This window comes from Cardiocondyla obscurior, linkage group LG10 (genome assembly GCF_019399895.1).
Source record: "Cardiocondyla obscurior isolate alpha-2009 linkage group LG10, Cobs3.1, whole genome shotgun sequence".
Classification (NCBI taxonomy): Eukaryota; Metazoa; Arthropoda; class Insecta; order Hymenoptera; family Formicidae; genus Cardiocondyla; species Cardiocondyla obscurior.
This window is the reverse complement of record NC_091873.1, coordinates 6,599,605-6,614,742: the sequence shown is the minus strand read 5'-3', so window position 1 is coordinate 6,614,742 and position 15,138 is coordinate 6,599,605. Positions and strand designations below refer to the sequence as shown.

At 34.9% G+C, this 15,138-nt stretch overlaps 5 protein-coding genes across 5 annotated transcripts; 1 reads left to right on the top strand and 4 right to left on the bottom strand.

The window, feature by feature from the left end:
* Nucleotides 1-95: 95 nt before the first annotated feature.
* Nucleotides 96-4,428, top strand: LOC139106107 (protein KRI1 homolog). Its single transcript, XM_070662638.1, has 9 exons — nucleotides 96-232; nucleotides 411-487; nucleotides 619-1,026; nucleotides 1,187-1,503; nucleotides 1,599-1,780; nucleotides 1,863-2,119; nucleotides 2,189-2,452; nucleotides 2,570-2,727; nucleotides 2,806-4,428. The coding sequence occupies exons 1-9, from the start codon at nucleotides 115-117 to the stop codon at nucleotides 3,413-3,415; spliced, it is 2,391 nt and encodes a 796-aa protein (XP_070518739.1). The 5' UTR covers nucleotides 96-114; the 3' UTR covers nucleotides 3,416-4,428.
* Nucleotides 4,429-5,093: 665 nt separating this feature from the next.
* On the bottom strand, nucleotides 5,094-7,787 carry LOC139106112 (gustatory and pheromone receptor 32a). The gene is made up of 7 exons (XM_070662644.1): nucleotides 7,110-7,787; nucleotides 6,762-7,030; nucleotides 6,443-6,625; nucleotides 5,822-6,071; nucleotides 5,638-5,706; nucleotides 5,472-5,561; nucleotides 5,094-5,381 (listed from the first exon to the last, which is right to left on the bottom strand). The coding sequence occupies exons 1-7, from the start codon at nucleotides 7,401-7,403 to the stop codon at nucleotides 5,235-5,237; spliced, it is 1,302 nt and encodes a 433-aa protein (XP_070518745.1). The 5' UTR covers nucleotides 7,404-7,787; the 3' UTR covers nucleotides 5,094-5,234.
* Nucleotides 7,788-8,872: 1,085 nt separating this feature from the next.
* LOC139105931 (uncharacterized) lies at nucleotides 8,873-9,783 on the bottom strand (the record flags this gene model as incomplete). Its single annotated transcript, XM_070662291.1, has 4 exons — nucleotides 8,873-8,965; nucleotides 9,087-9,173; nucleotides 9,241-9,306; nucleotides 9,436-9,783. Coding segments are annotated over 4 exons (594 nt in total), but the record flags the coding sequence as incomplete, so codon positions are not given.
* An 83-nt stretch (nucleotides 9,784-9,866) lies between these two features.
* Nucleotides 9,867-11,125, bottom strand: LOC139105930 (uncharacterized). The gene is made up of 2 exons (XM_070662290.1): nucleotides 10,403-11,125; nucleotides 9,867-10,203 (listed from the first exon to the last, which is right to left on the bottom strand). The coding sequence occupies exons 1-2, from the start codon at nucleotides 10,531-10,533 to the stop codon at nucleotides 9,867-9,869; spliced, it is 468 nt and encodes a 155-aa protein (XP_070518391.1). The 5' UTR covers nucleotides 10,534-11,125.
* Nucleotides 11,126-11,957: 832 nt separating this feature from the next.
* On the bottom strand, nucleotides 11,958-15,101 carry LOC139106110 (uncharacterized). Its single transcript, XM_070662641.1, has 7 exons — nucleotides 13,868-15,101; nucleotides 13,517-13,782; nucleotides 13,053-13,418; nucleotides 12,676-12,922; nucleotides 12,546-12,614; nucleotides 12,395-12,481; nucleotides 11,958-12,264 (listed from the first exon to the last, which is right to left on the bottom strand). Exons 1-7 carry the CDS (start codon nucleotides 14,162-14,164, stop codon nucleotides 12,172-12,174), a joined length of 1,425 nt encoding a protein of 474 aa, XP_070518742.1. The 5' UTR covers nucleotides 14,165-15,101; the 3' UTR covers nucleotides 11,958-12,171.
* Nucleotides 15,102-15,138: the final 37 nt, after the last annotated feature.

Sequence of the window (15,138 nt, the reverse complement as noted above, 5' to 3'; positions counted from 1 at the left end):
TCCCCAAGATTATCGCAGCGGAGTCGTCGACGAGGTTAGGTTGACGTTAGGTTGACCATTCGCCTCAATCTGTTTTCTGGAGCACGTCGGTGCGAACGCACGTGCTCGATTAACATGTCCGTGCTGTTTAACGGCGACAACTCCGATTCCGACGAAGGAGGAGAATTAAAAATAAATGAGGGGTACGCAAACATTTATGATAGCTTTCGTCAAAAGGAAGAGCTGCACAAATGTAAGTAAACCTAACCAATGTCGGTTTTAATTTTCCTTACCTTTTATTAAAAATAAATTAAATAAAACGTGAATTCATAATTTGCTACTTATAAATTAAGAGTTTCTTTTATTTTCTAATGTGCATAATCGTAACCCTTTTCTTTTTTTTTTATTTTTATTTTTATTCTATTTTTTAGTGAAGGCAAGATATGGAGAGGATGCCGCATTTTCCGACGACGAGACTAGTGATAGCAGCTCGTCAGAAGATGAGGATGTATGTTGGTTTGCACAACGAATTATTAATTATTCTTATAATAAATTATAATTTTTTTTTCGTCTGTATTAAAGGACTTTGTATTTTATTATCTTTTTATTCCACATGAATTAATATTAAATTTTTTTCAGGTTTATAATCCAGAATTTGATAAACAGTTTCTCATGACGTTAGCTTGCTTGAAATCGGAAAATCTAAGCCCGTACGATGAAAAAATCAAGTTCTTAAATAATATCGATAAACCGGGTACATCTGAAAGTACCGAAACAGAAGACAAAGAAAAAAAGAAGTTGAAGAAAGAGAAACCTCTTTTTTTACGTGATTACGAACGTAAAATAATATTGGAAAGAGATGGGCGGTTTAGTAGCAGCGAAGATGAAGATGATGCAGAACAAAAAGCTGAATCTAAAACTTATGTGGAGGAGCAAAAAGAATTGAAAGATAGTTTCAAGCATGCTTTGAAAGATGAAGACGAAAATGAGGACGACGATAATGGTCTTTTAAAGATAAAAGAGAAAACACAGGATGAGAAGTACAAAGTATATATTTAATTTATATTTTACTAATCTTTATTAATATTTTTTAATAATATTAGGCGTTACAAAGAAAGAACTTTGCGCACGACGTTTTCTCTTGTTTTTTCTACGTTAAACGAAACAGCTTTCCGCGTGTAACACTGCTATTATTTTATTTGTCTAGGAAGAAGAATCTTACAAGGAATGGCTGAAAGGTCAAGAAGTAGAAATAGATCCTAAGGATAAGGACGCACTTAAGCCATTGCGCGATTTTTGGTCGGATCCGAATTTAGATTCAAATGAAAAGTTCTTGAGAGATTACATTTTAAATAATAAATATATGGATAAAGAATCGTGCGACGTTGATTTAGAATACAATCATGTTATTCACGACAGCGACGAGAATTTATCAGAAGATGAGAAAACTATCCAGAAGCAAGAGGAATTTGAACATAAATATAATTTTAGATTTGAGGAACCTGATCAAGAATTTATCAAGAGGTATGAGTCCTTATTTAATAAATAAATAATTATTTTTAAATATATACTTTAATTTTTTCTTTTTTTTCTATTAATAAATTTTACTTTACATTAAGATATCCACGAACAATGGAAAACTCGATGCGAAAAAAAGATACACGCAGAGCTGTGAAAAGAGCCGAAACTAAAGAAAGAAAAGAACAAGAGAAACAGCAGAAGAAAGAAGAATTAAAACGATTAAAGGCATTAAAAAGAAAAGAAATAGAAGAGAAGATAGAAAAATTGAAAGAAATTACAGGTAACGTGATTTTTTTAGTTTTGGAACGTGCTTAAATTTATTTTACATTGTACAACATTATACTAATTTATATTAATTGCAGGAAACGACGATATGCACTTCGAAAACGTTGACTTTGATTCCGATTTTGATCCGAATGAGCACGATAGAAAAATGAAAGAAATTTTCGATGATAAATATTATGCTGGCGGCAAAGACGAGATGCAAAAGCCCGAGTGCTCAGAGATTGATGAAGAATTAAACGTACCCTCGTGGGACACGTACGATCCAACTGCAGATAAAAATGATATGGAAAATTTGCCATGTGAAGAACCTTATTGCGAAGATGCAGATTTTAACGTACTTATAATTTTTTTATTACATATTTGGTTAATACGATTTTTATTTAAACTTTACGTTTAATTGTAGATGGATGCAGACTATGACGGTTCTCAGGATCTGCAATCTGAACTCATTGAAAGTACAAAAAGGAGAAAACGAAGAAAGCGATCTAAATTCGCGGAGCTTATAGCAAAAGAAAAGCCCAAATATGATCCGCAACAATTTCCTACATATACGGATTATTTTAATCAATATTATTCATTAGATTATGAAGACATGATCGGAGATTTGCCTTGTAGATTTAAATATCGACAAGTAGAACCAAACGATTACGGGTTAAGTGTTACAGAGGTAAGTACTAATTGTATAAAATATTAGCGTTAAGATCAATATTTATAATGGTATTATTCGTCACAGTAATTAATTTTTCTTGTAATTACCTCTCACATTATCTCTCTTTGCTTTAAGATTCTAATGGCCGATGATCGGGAGTTGAATAAGTGGTGTCCCTTACGGCAAGCTCTAAAATATAAACCAGAACACGTAGAAAGGAATGAGGTTCAAATATATAAAAAAAAGGCAATGAATGAAACACTTAAGCAAAAAGTTCTTAAAAGTTTATACCCGTAAGTATTACACGAGGATTAAGAATGCGTAATATATATGGATATTTTATAATTTGCATATTATTTGTGTATATTTAGTGAACCGGATGAAAAGGAAGAAGAACAGGACAAGCTCGTCATCGAACAAACCGAAACTAGTAATAAGAAACATAGGCGAAAAAAGAAAGCTAAAGTTAATAAATCTAAGCTTACAAATACTGACGCTGCTTCTAAGGAAAAAGAAGAGCGTGTAACAGAGAGTAGTGTAGAAAATAATTTGGATATTAATAATGATAGCAGTATAAAAGATGAAAAAAATAACGACACGGAGAGTAAAATCATACTAAATAAGAATAGAAAACGGAAACAAGAAAATATATTAAAAACCGAAGACGATCACCCAAGTCCTCCAAAAATAAAAATTAATAAGACCATGGAAGACTCTAAAATAAAAATAGATATTAATAACATTAAAGTGGAGAACAATAACGAAAAGGCGTCTATTACTAAATCAGTAAGCAAAAAGAAAAAAAAGAATACGCGATTTAATCAACTAAATACCGGGAAACAAGATAAAGTTTCTAAAGATCCAACGACGTCTATCAATGCAAAAAGATTAAAAACGTATGGCATAAATGCTAAGAAATTAAAAAATAAGTTGAAATACGGCAATACAAAAAATTTTCAACGTTATTTTTCTTACGATTAAATATTTTTAAATATGAAATGTAAGTCTAAATGTATGTATTATATTTAATATGTGTATCAATACATACATTTAACATGTACATACGGTGTACGATCAGATCCAATTATTTTATAAAGGTAGAGCAAAAATAAAAAAAATTAAATAAATGCGTCGATATATAAGTATGACAAGTTTAATTCTAAGACTTATATGATGCAATACAAATATATGTATGTACCACATGCAAGAGTGAATAAGAACGATTGGCGGCTGCGCGCACCCTCGAGTAGGAGTGGTCTCGAGCTAAGGCGGATCCGCTTTTGGATGATAAACGACGTTTGCGGATTATTAGGATCGTAGACTGCTGTTTGTGTTTGCCGTTCCACAATTTCCATCTTTAATCCAAGCCGTATGCTTCGCTCGAGAGAAAAATACACCCCATTGTGCCAATGCGTCACATATTCCATTTACCAGCTTCTCCGTTTCGTATCCTTTTTTTCACTCAGACATATTTTAATTAATACATTTAATTATAAGGAATTTTATTTCGCTTAACATTATTTTTATTTTAAGTCTGAATTTTTTAGATAATATATATTATTATACGCTCGAAGATTAAATCGATCAGAGAATTGCAGAAGATTTACATTTGTTAAAATCAAAAGTTTGATTTGCAGAAGAAAAAAAAATTAAAAAAAATAGAAAATATCGTTGACAATGTATCCGCGACGCCTCTTAAGAATTTTATTTAACGGAAGAGTACAATGACATTGGTGAGATCAGTTCGAAAACCCTCGGCAACCCTCTTTCTCCCCCGGGTACAATAAATCAATCCCCTTAGCACGACGCTACTAGTAGTAGCAGGTGGCTCCTGACGGCCACCGGCGTTCGCGCCCTTAATTCCCAATTAATGTTATCCTCGATGTAAACGTACGCTCTATATATTCTCCTTGGCCCTTAAACGTACGTTCAAACATGTTTTTTCGTAGATTATGCATCCAATGTGCCGATGGAACGTTGTCGATTACATTGAAGTAAGAGATTTTATTTTTTGCCTGTTTCTTTAATTTTTTTTTAATTATTTTAATTACTGCCTATTATTAATATAAACTTTTGTTTTTCAGAAATAAAATTGCGTGGCGATTAACTTGTTGGCAGCATCCCTGTTAATTAAATAAAGAAGCAAGCGTAAATAAATTTATCAACAAGTGCAAAATACTATGAAAAATCAGCAAGTAGATATGCGTATCATATTTGATTAATTACAATGGATTTATGAGAGAATACAAGTGTCGCGAGGAACTTTCACGTTGGTCCTTGCACGTATAATTGATTGGGAATTGGAGGTACCCAAGTTAGGAGCTATTGAATTACGGCAGAGCCGAATTTCACGGGCTAACACCTCCATCTGGACAGTAACCGTGCAGGATAAGTCTCCTCTTAGGGTAGCATAATTGACACAATATCTCTATCGACTAATTGGCGGAAAATCGTCGAGTGGAACCCGATCTCGTCGGATCCTCGTTAACCGATTAGACAATTAAATACCTCGCAGCTATGTCTGTAATCGCGAAGACTTGAACCGGAAGAATACATTCGGACATTTAACAAGCGCTACAAAATAAATTCAGCTCTGCAAAAATTAATTTTTATCGTCACGACTGGCCTGCTTACAAAAACAAATCGGTATGCATTTACGAATTTTATTTATAATTTTTAAATTATTTTTAATTTAATTTAATTGAAATTTTTTAAACTTAAATATTAAATTATTAATCTTATTTTTTTTTTTAACTTTGTAGAGAGCAATGGTGGATGAGAAAATGCGCGGAATCTGCTTTTACGTATAAGAAATTGTTGTAAATAACGAATCGGATATAGTGAAATTTGTTTCGTTATATCTTGAGGTAGAATTTGACTTCCCTCCCGATGGTAGATCTCCAACTTGGATGAGAATCACGAGATACGTAGTGACTGAGCCGATTACCTGGACAAAGCAGAAAATTCGATTCATTTACGATGCAAGGCAAATAATACCGGAATACCAAGGACTGAATTGAGATTTATCAACGCTTACTCCGTGAATGAACGTGTGATCCAGATTGAAGAATCCGCACGCCGTGAAAATCAAGGGATTCTGTATCAGCTGCAGAGTGAAGTCTCGTATCTGTAAGTTACTTGATATTGATTTCTATTCCATCCATTTCCATACATTACGTTTGATTAATACGAATGGAACTTGCCTCCGCTCGAAATTCTTTCGTGGTCGACGGCTCGTATAACTCGCAAATTATGTCACCTGTATTCGCGGCCTGCAAAAATTCACGCGTGATAAGTAAATGAATTTTTTTTTGCAATTAAAATAATGATTTTAAAAAATTGCATTTTTTTTCTAATTTAAACGGTTGCATACGAAACTTTGCTTACCTCAATGGTCGTCATCGCGCACATGTGATTAATCACGAGTATCTTAGACGAGTAAAATAAAATCCAGCCGACAACCGGCACCATTTCGCGCCGGAACACTTCCCTGCTAAGGTTCAACCAGAAAATCGAATAGGCGTAGTACAGAAGACTGGTGATGAACACGAACGATATCGTCATGGAAAGGAGAATTTGAATACCATACGCGTCATTCGTACTCCTTGTGGACTTAATTAATTCCAAGTGAACTTGCCTTCGTTTTACCGGAAAAAAAAAAAATAAATGTAAAACATTATTTAAATTATAAAATTATAAAAAAATAAAATAAAAAATTAGTTAAATTATAAAAAAAAAAAAAAAATACATTGCAACATATATTAACTACGATAGCTATAATTAGATACTACGTCACCGAGAATAACGTAATAAATTAAATTGCGTTGCGGTCTTATTGTAATAATACAGCACATATTCGATATCACTATTAATAACGCGCGTTCAATACCGTTCCTTCGGCAGTAAAATGTAGTTTAGCGACGTAGAAGACGTCGATAAATTCTCATAATTTTAATATGTAAAATTATGAAAGATAACTTGTATACTAAAATGAAAGAACATTCTCACTTTACAGCCCTCATCGTTTCGGTATTATCCTTGCTCCTGCTGTCCGGCTGCGGCTCGGTCGTGCCGGTCTTGTTCCACAAGTTCGTCATCCTCAACACCCTCTTGTGCTGCGGCGAATCAGGCGTGGTCGTCAGCATCCGTTGCAGTAAATTGTTCAGCTGCTCGAACCGAATCTTCGAATAGCTTCGTGCGCATCGTTGGCAAAAGCGAAGTGAAAAAAGGTAATGACGATTATTTTACGCCCAACGTTGAGGTAATAAAAGTTTTAATTAGTGGCATTAATTAGAGAATCTTTGTTTCGTATTTCAGATCGATTTACCTGACCCAGTGTAAGAACGACGCGTCGCTCACGTAGAGCAAGCAGAGCGGATAGTTGGCGGCGATCATGATGATCAATCTAATATGCATCGGCGTTTCTTCCATGAACATGCCGTCGTAATTGACCACTACAAATACGATGAATATTATTATGATGAACGTGAGGGAGTAGATCTGATTCATATACAGTTTTCGGTAATTCTTCTGCAGTCCCATTTGATTCATGGTCTTCTCGCACATCATGATGCGCATCATCGCCGCTTTCAAATGCTGCGAAAAATGAAATGGTGAGTACACGCGAGTTAGCCCGCTGTCTTAATTTAACGTTTCATATTAAAAAAAGAGCCACCTTTCTCCTCAGCCAGCCGCAAGGGATGAAGCACAACGTCAGGCAAACGTTGGCGTAGAAGATCGCTTGAAACGTGAAGTTACCAAGCGTGTTTACTTTGTGCAAGTAATAAGTCTCGAGGTAATCCGTCGACATCTTCATCAGGAAGCAGTAGGTCGCTATGATGATCACCGAGTAGGTGATGTTAAGAATTCTGCCACGCTTGTTGGTCCAAATCCCGGTGCCGACCACGACGTTCGCCACCATCATCGGCCGGATGCTCTCCTGCATGGTCTTCGGCTGAAACATCTTCATGGACGAACCCGACGGGCACCGCTTCACTGTCGATCGTGCAAGGCGCGATCGGGAAGCGCGCGTATTGTATTGTGACCGCGTCACCGCCTCGCGTGTTTTACACACGTGTGGACAGCGCAATACTAAATGTCACCCCCTGGCAAGGTAGGTGGCTGAAAGTGGTCGAACAGGTGGTGGTGAGCGCACGATCCAACCGAACGATGTACGTCTCGTGGATGCACGTGTCCCAAAGGATTCGTACACCCGCCTCGTGATCAATATCACCCTTGAATGTGTCCCGCAAATAGCTTCTTTTTTTTTTTTTTTTAAATGTCCACGTTGAACGCGTCGTAGGATTTCGAAGCTGCTCAAACTTCCTCTCTTCTGGTTCATCGAGACGTTGAGGAAATGGTAAGGAATCTGTAAGCAAAGCTACAAGAAACTACGACCGCGAGAAAAGTTTATTTCGCGCGCGCGACGCGACATTCAAAGTCGACGAGAGCTGAAAAGAAATTTTATTTCTTTGTACATATATATTTTTCAATTATAGAACCACTCGTTACGTTACGTACACTTTTAAGGAATTACATAACGATCTTCGCTCGTTAATTATAGAGAGAGGCCGGAACGAAGGGTGATAAAATTATAATTATTGATGGAACAATATTAAGCGATAGATAATAATAAATTTAAACGGTGACAAGGCAGGTAATGTGAAATAAACGACAAATACGTTGGGTGTCTGTGATATCGTAATGGATGAATACCCAAGAGACTTCATCGGCAAAATCAATATCCCGCCAAGTATCAGGCTAAGAGCTATCTTGTTAACGACTGTGCGAGGGTTAAAAATGCAAGCTCGTATTACTGACATAGTACTGATACGCAATAAAGATATTTAATAGATTTTTATATTAGATAACATTCGATTATTTTATAAATTAATAATCTAACATTTATTTCTTTCTTTTTTTTTTTGTGATTAATGTCGCTGCATGTTTCAATTTTTTATGTATTATTTATGATAATTGCATGCAATTATAATGCTTTATCCGAGAAACTTCAAGTTCGAGAGGTAGTATGTACCGGCATATAGATTCCGATAACACGGTCAGCATTATAGTAATAAAAGGAAATTAGTATAGCGAGTACAGAAATGGAACGGGGAACATATAGATATGACGGACACCGCAAACGTTTCCTTCGAGCGAATGCTTACACGGCCGCGTAACGTTTTTATGTCTCTTTACATATTTGATGAAAGACGAGCCGAAAAAGTACGACTCGGCGTAATTCACGAATTGCTGACCTCTACAAAAATAAAGCAATTTATACGGCTCGGCTAATTAACTGGCTCTAATTAGTTATAAGCGTAACGTGATAATACTTCGCGATAAGAAAGGAGTATTGAATATACATTATTGCTTTATTTACATAGATTAAATTGACCGTAGAAGATCAGGCTTTATATAATAATATCCTCGGAGTCTTTAAAAATGAAGACGTTGTATCGCATTGTTCGATTCCAGCGCGTTGCTTACTTGTATCATGATCACCATATAAATTGTTACAGATTTCAAAATCTATAAGCAACAAATATTAAATATATAACGCAGTCGTGTTAAAAAATTTTAGAATAAAGCTATAGAAGCGAGTTGCATAGAATAAAAAATAAATCGTATGTACAAGAATTCGAATACGAACCATACTCAATACGTGATTATTTAAGATAAGGCCGAAGACGGAGAACGTCACTGGACTTTGCAAGATTTGAATACCAAACTGTTGCATCTGAAACAGTTTCCGCGATTACATAAATTAATTATGATTAATTATACGCTGCAGATAGCAAGTCTACCTCTTCCTGCATATCGGTATTAGTGCAGCCATAAATTCCGTGAATAATTTCGATGGTCTTGTTTCCCTGAAAGCATGTGACACGTTAAAAAAAATTCCTACAATTAGATTTAATTTAATTTCTAATTTAAGAAAAATTCCTACAATTAGATTTAATTTAATTTCTAATTTAAGAGATGATAATTGAACAGCGTACCTCATCGGCTGCGTTTTTGCAGGCTCGATTCAAAGAAACGGCTTTGAAAATGTGCAGGAAACATAATACCAATGTCACAGACGTTTGTCCTGCCAAGCCTTTCACTTTGTGCTGGTTCATGATATATCGTATGTACAAATTGTAAAACGATCCGGTGAGAATCATAATGATCACTCCTATCTCCCACGCAGTCTGCACACCGAGAATGCTGCATACCATTTTTGATATCCTGGACAGCTCCAGATGCACCTGTCTTGATAACGATTCAAAGATAAGTGATACATTTTTTTTTCTTTTTTTTTTTTTTACAAAATTTAATCTCTTGTTCCCGCGTAAGGTCTTTAAATATTAATTTAAAATTACTTGAACGTAAAATAGAATTTTTTTTATTCTTTATAATTGTGTATTTTTTTTTTTTTTTTTTTGTATACTTACTTCGTTACTTGCAACATAGATTTCATCTTTTGACACTTCGTTGCAAGATTGCATCTTTGGGGACGATTTTGGAGCTCGCTTGGGAATCGTTCCTCGTATTGAAACGGGAAGTAAGAATCAATTTGCGATACAACCGCAACACGTTTCTGCGACACTATTTGACGCCACCGGAGTATCACCTTCATGGATAAAGTACGCTTCCGTTGCTCGGAATCCATTATCTTAATGTAATCTTTTATCTCGAAAATACCTAGCTTTGTCTCCTTCGCCGACCAGCTCGTTAAGCTCTCCCGTAAAAGTTGATTGACCAAACGAAATTTAATTTCTAAACAACTGCATACACAATAACGATATTAAATATTATAACGTGCGCTTATAAAAATTTAATCTTTAACAATCCGGTATCTAGATCCAATTTTCTTTTTAAAAATACTTACGCGAAATTAACATAATTTAAAATTATATTAAACGACTCAAGGGTTATTAATTTTAAATCTACAAATTTATCTGTTAAAGAATAAATTTCAAGTACCTCGTGAACATGTAGAGCTCGAAGATATTAATCGAGTTGACAACCAACGAATACGTATATACCAATACGATGTAAATTGAATTGAACATGTCCGTGCGTATTTTTAAATGAATGAACACCACGGTGCACATCACGAAAGCGAATGCGATAAAGATAGTGATTATTCCAATCGTCAAATAATATATTTTATTGTAGTTGACGATCAATCCAAGCTGCCGCAAGGTTTCGTCGACCTCGAAGATCTTCTTGTGACAAATTTTAAATTTCTGCAAATAATTAAATGCTAGTAATAATTAAATACTGCGAATAATAATTAAATAAATAGTTTTAACATTGTTACGCTTCGCCCCAGCTCGCGTACGCAGCATATTAATTAATATCGTAGAATTAATTAATATCGTAGAAATATGCACTTGGCACGTGGATTGATAATTATATTCGCTCACTTTCGTATGCCACCAACCCAGCAGCATCTTGAGTATCACAGACACGATAATGACGTACGACAATAGCTGATAAAGAATGTATTCCAGCTTCATTAAATTAATATTGGCGTAGTACTTCTCTTCCATGCGCAGCGAGCCGCCGCAATATACGACGTAAATGATAATGAGATATATCAGGCTGAGGACAGGTCTCGGCTGTTCACGGGGGTATTCAAATACACGGAGTCCCAATAAACAATTAAGAATCGTCAGCGAAGCTATCGCCTCGAAAAAGTACTTCGGGCGTGCGAACAGCTTCATTTTTTTATTTTTTTTTTATTTTTTTTTTTTAATTCTTTCGCATCACCTGCTGCTCCGCGATTTTCTCATTTACTCGGACATGGTTTATGAATTTTTTTTTCGACTGATCGCCGAATCATACGACAGCCGTAATTAAGAGATATTTAAAACCAGATCGACATATTCGTACGCGAAGTAATATCGATGCATATGTGGAACGCTTTCTTAAAAATTCCCACACATGCTCCAGCGTTAATTACGACGGTTGTAATTTTTGGAATTAATCGCACGCGACTTCCTTCTCGGCTTCTCTCCTCGATGTTAAATTTAAGATCGTTAATGCCAGCCGGCGTGTTTGTACCTCGCGTGGATGATTAATTATGCGAGAATGAATATCGACGCGATTCACTATTTTCGCTAATATACTTGCTTTTGTTTCTTGCAGTTCAATCAACGATCCACCTTCGCCGATGGACGAAAAACCGTACTTTAACTTATGTTAGCGATTATTACGAAGAATTGAGGTCTGTTAAATGAACGTGCGCAAACGAGCTTCAATTAACTGATGGACTTTGAAACGATCGTTCATGTGTGGCTGTAAAAAAAAAGAAAGAAAAAAAAAAGAAAGTCAGCTCTCTCCGCAAAGCAATGAATAGTTTATTGTATAAATGCTCGCGCGAGGATCATTTTTTGTTGCATTATTCAATAAGATATCATTCGGGATTCGCGATAACACGTATGTGTTGAGGTAAGTTGATTGCTTGCGAATATATCGCCCATTAGTCATTTCTAAATATGCAAATGTTACGTGAAGAATAAATTAAAACAACGAATCAAACGTTGCACGAATTTAAGGAAAAAAAAAAAAGAATAAAGAACACAGTTTCATTTATTAAATATTTTAGACTTTAATTTTTCTTGCGATACATTGTGACATTTGTATAAAATATATCGTCAATTTTGTCAGAGTTAAAATAATTTAAAAAAATGATTATTTTAATAAATAATTATTTTATTAAATATATTATTATTCACCGTTTATTCTTAAAAATGTAAATGTTGTATAGCAGTGTTCGATTCCAGCGAGCTGCTCATTTGTATCATGATAACCAGGTAAGTGGACACAGTTTTTAAAATCTGTAAGAAAAGTACACGATAAATTTTATTTTAAATTCTATTTAATTTACATAAAAAAAAAAAAATTATGAGAAAGACGTGAAAAAGTTTTAATTACGTAAAACTTTGCCATTTAAAATTCAGTACGTACCATACTCAAGATATGATTCCCCATAGTAAAACCAAACACAGAGAATATAACTGGACTTTGCAAAATTTGAATACCAAATTGTTGCATCTGAAAAAATTGCGTGCAATAATGTAATAATATTAATATCAATTAATATTTTTAATGAACAAACCTCTTCCTGCATGTCGGTGTCTATATTGCAGCCGTAAATCGTGTGAATAATCGTGACCGTCTTATTTCCCTAAAAATAAAAATTCTTTTATTAAAATTCTTTCATTAGGCAATAGATAAGACAAAATTACCTCGTCGGCGGCGTTCTTGCAGGCGCGATTTAAAAAAATAGCCTTCGTAATGTTAATAAAACACATTATCATCGTTAGAAGTGTCTGCTCTGGCACAACGTGTTGTTGATTCATAATATATCGATTATAAAAGTTGTATAAACCTCCCGTAAGAAACATAATAATTATCCCAATCTCCCAAGCTATCTGAACTCCAAAAGTAGTACATACCAGTTTCGATACTTTACATAATTCCAAATGCACCTGTCTTTTAAAATAATTAAAATTATTGCAAAGTCACAAATCTATTCTTTTTTTTTTCTTTTATTTTTTTAAAATTCTTTCAAGTCTCAGTTGTCCAAACTTGAATTAATAATGCATTTTATTTCTGTACTTACTTCAAAATTGGTAATAAAAGTTTATGCTTTTGGCATATCGCGGAAGTGTGACTTTCGGATCGATTCCGGACTTCACTTTGAATTTTACTTTCACTTTGAGCTTTCAATTGGAATGGGAAGTGTGATTTAATCTGAAATACAACGGGATCCGGATTTTCTGTGGTAGAAACACTTATTCTCGATTGAACTCGCCGACGCATCTGTAATATCACCTTCATGGAAAGAACATTTTTGCTTCGCTCGCAGTCCATGATTTTCGTGTAATCTTTTATTCCAAAAATGCCCAGCTTCATCTCTTTTATCGATAAGTTCGTCAAGCTGTTGCACAAAAGGTGATTGACGAATCCAAACTTAATGTGCAAGCATCTGCATTAAACAACGCGATTATTTTACAACCGGTTACAATTAATTTTTATACGTATCTGGGATTATTAATAAATTAAATAAAAATTAAATTCAAATACCTTGAAAGTATGTAAAATTCAAAGATATTAATAAAATCGACAGTCAGCGATATCGTATATACAACCATCATGTAAATTGAATTCAACGTATTCGTCCGTATCTTTAAATGATTGAAAGCAAAGATATTTACGACGATGACGATTGAAAACCACATGGACATAATTCCAATTATAGCAAAATACAGTTTATCGTAATTGATCACCACTCCGAGCTGCCGTAACGTGTCATCGATCTTCGAAATCTTTTTATAACATACTTTGGACTTCTGCAAATAGTAACGCGCGTCAAAAACCTTTATCATTATCCGTAACGTACTCTTAAAGCAACCTGAAGTAATTTCGTTTCCTTACTTTTGTGTTCCACCATCCGAGGGACATTTTGAGTATTACAGACAAAACGATGACAGAGTGCATTAATCGATACAGTATATATTCCAGCTTCATAAGCTTCATGTTCGCGTAGAAAGCTTCAATATTCAAAAAACCGCCGCAGCATATGGCGAAAACGACCAGGAAATATATTAAGCTGAGTGCAGGTCTCAGGTGACCGCGAGGATATTCGAAAGCACGAACCCCCAGTAGACAGTTGACAATTATTACCGCTTTTATTGCCTCGGAAAATTGTGACGAACGGGTTAACGATTTCATCTTGACGATTTCGTCCTCGCAGCTCGATACTTTACGGTTGTTACTTACTCGAAATGTTCGAAGCTATCTGCGTAATATTTCGTAGCAAAGAGGTCATAGTTTTCACAAAAGTTACCGCCGATTTTCACGTCAGTGTTACTTAATGAGAAAATAAGAAAATTATTAGATATAATCTCTTTTTCTTTTCTTTTTTTTTTTTTTTAGTAAGGCCAAACAATTGATAAGCTTTTCGATAACAACCAGCTTATTTCCCTTGCATTTAACATTAAAGTGAGTTTTTCCACCGGCATTAATTAAATTTGCTTGTTCTCTTGATACCGGCGCTAGATTAGCGCGTTGGATGTCGCCAAGCGTGTATTATAATTTGCGGTTTAAATGAGAGTAGTTGGCGATTACGTCAGATCGGACAGCAGCACTATTCACTATCTATTCACTCCACACTTGCTATCGTTCTCCTGCAGTTCACAAGTCAATGATCCACCTTCGTTGATGGATGAAAAAGCATACGTGAGCTTATGAGCGATTGTTATGAAGAACGCGCGTGTTAAATGAACGTGCGCAAACGAGCCCCACCCTTGGCCTTTGAAGTACTCGTATATACATATAATATAGTATACACACACCCACACATAATGTATAAAGGAAGTCATCTTTATCCGGGAAAATTAGCAATTTGTAGTATAAATGTGTGCAGAGAGATCGTTTTTATTAGATTACTCGATAACGCGTCGTTCAGAATTCACGATAACGTGTAGGTGTTTCTTAGGTGCTTAATTGCCTACAGGAGATCACGCATCAGTTGTCTCTATATGAATGTGCAAACGCTGCACGAGCAGGTAGAATATAAAATTAACGAGCAAAACGTTCTACGTAATATTTAAATAATTCAATTTATAAAAATTTGATAGATTATACTGTCGTATTATTTCTCGTAGTTTTAATTTATTTTATTTTATTTTATTTTTTTTTTTTTA

Coding starts and splice junctions, on each gene's coding strand:
- LOC139106110 (XM_070662641.1), bottom strand. CDS start 14,164: ATGAAATCGTTAACCCGTTCGTCACAATTTTCCGAGGCAATAAAAGCG. Junction 12,615..12,675: donor GCAAGAACGCCGCCGACGAG/GTAATTTTGTCT, acceptor TTTTATTTTTAG/GGAAATAAGACGGTCACGAT. Junction 12,482..12,545: donor ACACCGACATGCAGGAAGAG/GTTTGTTCATTA, acceptor CAATTTTTTCAG/ATGCAACAATTTGGTATTCA.
- LOC139106107 (XM_070662638.1), top strand. CDS start 115: ATGTCCGTGCTGTTTAACGGCGACAACTCCGATTCCGACGAAGGAGGA. Junction 1,781..1,862: donor AAAATTGAAAGAAATTACAG/GTAACGTGATTT, acceptor TATTAATTGCAG/GAAACGACGATATGCACTTC. Junction 2,453..2,569: donor ACGGGTTAAGTGTTACAGAG/GTAAGTACTAAT, acceptor CTTTGCTTTAAG/ATTCTAATGGCCGATGATCG.
- LOC139105930 (XM_070662290.1), bottom strand. CDS start 10,533: ATGTGCACCGTGGTGTTCATTCATTTAAAAATACGCACGGACATGTTC. Junction 10,204..10,402: donor GAGCTCTACATGTTCACGAG/GTACTTGAAATT, acceptor TTGTGTATGCAG/TTGTTTAGAAATTAAATTTC.
- LOC139106112 (XM_070662644.1), bottom strand. CDS start 7,403: ATGAAGATGTTTCAGCCGAAGACCATGCAGGAGAGCATCCGGCCGATG. Junction 6,626..6,761: donor TCGTTCTTACACTGGGTCAG/GTAAATCGATCT, acceptor ATGCGCACGAAG/CTATTCGAAGATTCGGTTCG. Junction 5,707..5,821: donor GCGCGATGACGACCATTGAG/GTAAGCAAAGTT, acceptor GAATTTTTGCAG/GCCGCGAATACAGGTGACAT.